The sequence below is a fragment of the Oxyura jamaicensis genome (assembly GCF_011077185.1).
Source record: "Oxyura jamaicensis isolate SHBP4307 breed ruddy duck chromosome 23 unlocalized genomic scaffold, BPBGC_Ojam_1.0 oxy23_random_OJ89726, whole genome shotgun sequence".
Lineage (NCBI taxonomy): Eukaryota > Metazoa > Chordata > Aves > Anseriformes > Anatidae > Oxyura > Oxyura jamaicensis.
In genome coordinates, this window is record NW_023304665.1 from 1 (window position 1) to 2,494 (window position 2,494).

General features: G+C 71.0%; 1 protein-coding gene across 1 annotated transcript; it reads right to left on the reverse strand.

Annotated features, from left to right (window-relative positions):
- Window positions 1–1,198: 1,198 nt before the first annotated feature.
- On the reverse strand, window positions 1,199–2,387 carry LOC118158270 (protein eva-1 homolog B-like). The gene is made up of 2 exons (XM_035312907.1): window positions 2,165–2,387; window positions 1,199–2,049 (listed from the first exon to the last, which is right to left on the reverse strand). Exons 1-2 carry the CDS (start codon window positions 2,229–2,231, stop codon window positions 1,631–1,633), a joined length of 486 nt encoding a protein of 161 aa, XP_035168798.1. The 5' UTR covers window positions 2,232–2,387; the 3' UTR covers window positions 1,199–1,630.
- Between the last annotated feature and the right edge of the window lie 107 nt (window positions 2,388–2,494).

A 2,494-nucleotide genomic window follows, 5' to 3' on the forward strand; every position in this document is an offset into this window, starting at 1 on the left:
CTGGAGCTGCAGCACGAGCGGGCCAGGCGCGAGGCGCTGCAGGTGATGCCCCCCCCCCCCCTGGCTGTGGGACACGAGGACCCCCCCGGTGCCCCTCTGACCCCACTGCCCCCCATCTCGTCCCTGCAGGCGGAGATCGAGCGGGTGAGGAAGGCGCTGCCCTGCTAGGGCAGCTCTGCGGGGGCTGCGGGGGCTGAGCGGGGACCCCCCAAAGCTGCCTCAGCCCCAAGAGCATCCTCAGACCCGGCCTGGGGCTGCACCGATCTGGACATGAGGGATCCCTGCACCTGGACACAGCTCCCTGCAGCTCTGAGGCCGTGCAGCAGCCCCTGCTTTGTTACAAATACTGCTTAAAATAAACTATTTTGGGTATGGAGTGCTGCACGGGTCCCATTTAGGGGCTGGGCCGGTCCTGCTGTGGCACACGGGGGTCCCACGGGGGTCCCTTGCACCATCCCAAGCTGCAGCCTGAGCCGCGCCGCGGCCGAGCGCCGGCGCTGGGAGCGGACGTGCCGGGAGTCACGGGCTGGGCTGCGCCGAGTCCAGCGGCAGCGCCAGGGTGGGCTCAGTCCTCTTCAGCCCCCCACAGCCCCCCACAGCCCCCACACCTCATCCCCAGCCAGGGTGCTGAGCCAGGACGCACCACGGGGCTAAGGCAGTGCCTCCTCCTCTTCCTCCTCCAGCCCCCGCACCATTTCCCAGCCCCCCGGCACATTCTGGCCTTGCGCCACCAGCGTGGGGCCTGGAGAACATCTGGAAAACATCTGGATCCTGCTGCCGGCGCGGGGACGGGCCTGGGAAGGAGCTATTTTTATAAAGCTGCTGGGGAGGGGGCAGCGGGGGCCGGCCCCGCACCCCTGCACGGGGCTGGGACGGTTCCTGCAGCGTGGGCAGGATGCGACCCAGCCCTGCGGGGAGCAGCCGCGGCCCCGGGGGAGCGCGAGCAGCCCCAGAGCCCAGCTGGGAAACATCCGGCACGGCGCTGGGGCAGGGGCCGGGCGGTGCCGGAAAGGCCGGCGGCTAAATTTAGTGGGAATTGAGCGGGGCCGGCGGGAGGGAAGCGCAGAGAGCCAGGGGCCGGCCAGGGAACGGGAGCCAGGGGACGAAAGCACCGTGTTGGTGGGGCAGGACAGGACCCCGCGGATCGCCCGGGTGTACAGCCCGACCGCGGCCAGAGGGGTGGCGTCCCTCTGGGGACAGCGCAGAGATGGCGGGGCCAGTGGGTGGCACCTCGTCCTTGTCCTCGTCCTCGTCCTTGTCCTTGTCCTTGTCCTTGTCCTTGTCCTTGTCCCCATCCCCGCAGGGTCCTGAGGCTGCTCGGCCTGTGCCGGCAGTCGTACCAATGGCTCAAAGTGCATCGTGTCCGCAGCGACTGCCCGTGGTGGGCGAGGGGCTGGTGCTGGGGGTGCTGGTGGCACTGGGTGCTGGTTCCGGGGTGCTCCGGGGGGGGGTTCTCCACCCCATGGGCAGCCAGAGGCCCCCCCTTTGCTCCCCAGTCCTGGCACCAAATCATGTCCTACGCCGCTCTCAGCCCCCAGTGGTGCCGTGGGGTCTCAGGGCACGGCATCGGCCGAGTTACTGGGGAGGGGGTGAGGGTCTCCCCATGCCCCCCGGCCGCACCACGCCACGGTCAGTAGTAGTGCACGCGGCCCAGGGTGCCGGTGCCCAGGATGTCGGGCTGCCCGTTGCGCCAGATCTCACGGATGATGCGCTCGCGCTCCTCCAGCCGCTGCGCCCGCTCCAGCTCCTCAGCCGAGGCGAAGACGTTGATGGGCAGCGCGCCGTCCCCGGGGCCGTGGCTCTCCAGCGGGATCTCGGTCACCGGCAGCAGCGACTCGGAGGCGGCGCGGTCGATGGTGTCCTCCTCCTCCTCGTCCTCATCATCCTCATCGTCGTCGTCCTCGCTGAGGTCCGGCGGGCCAGACCGGGGCCGGGGCGGGCGGTGGGTGCGGGGCCGGCAGGAGATGCGCAGCACCAGCAGGCACAGGGTCAGCACCAGCCCGAAGCAGACGCCCAGCACGAAGTAGAGCCCGAAGCTCTCGGGGTTGGCTGCGGGGAGGGAAGGCGGCGGGGCTGAGGGGCTGTCCCCAGACCTCAACGGGGCCGTGGTGGCCCCGATGTCCCCGTTGGGGACGTGCCCCAGCCGGGGGCTTTGTGGCCTCACCTCGGATGTGTGCGTACGCGGCCATGCTGTTGCTCAGCAGCTCCATGTCCTGCTTGCGGCTCTCCATCGCGGCGTCCGGCCGCGCTCAGGGGCTCTGCGGGCAGCACGTGCTGGGCATCTGCGGGACACGGGGCGCGGGGCTGAGCCGGGGACTCCCGGAGCCCCCATCCTCACCAGGGGCACGGCTCGGGGGGGACCACGGGGAGCAAGGAGGGGTGGAAGGGGAGGGCTGCCCGGTGGTGCTGCTGTTCGGACAGGGCCGAGCCCCGGCGGGGGCCGAAGCGGAGCCGTCCCCCTCCCGCCGCCCTCTGCTCTTCCTGCGGGGCAGGG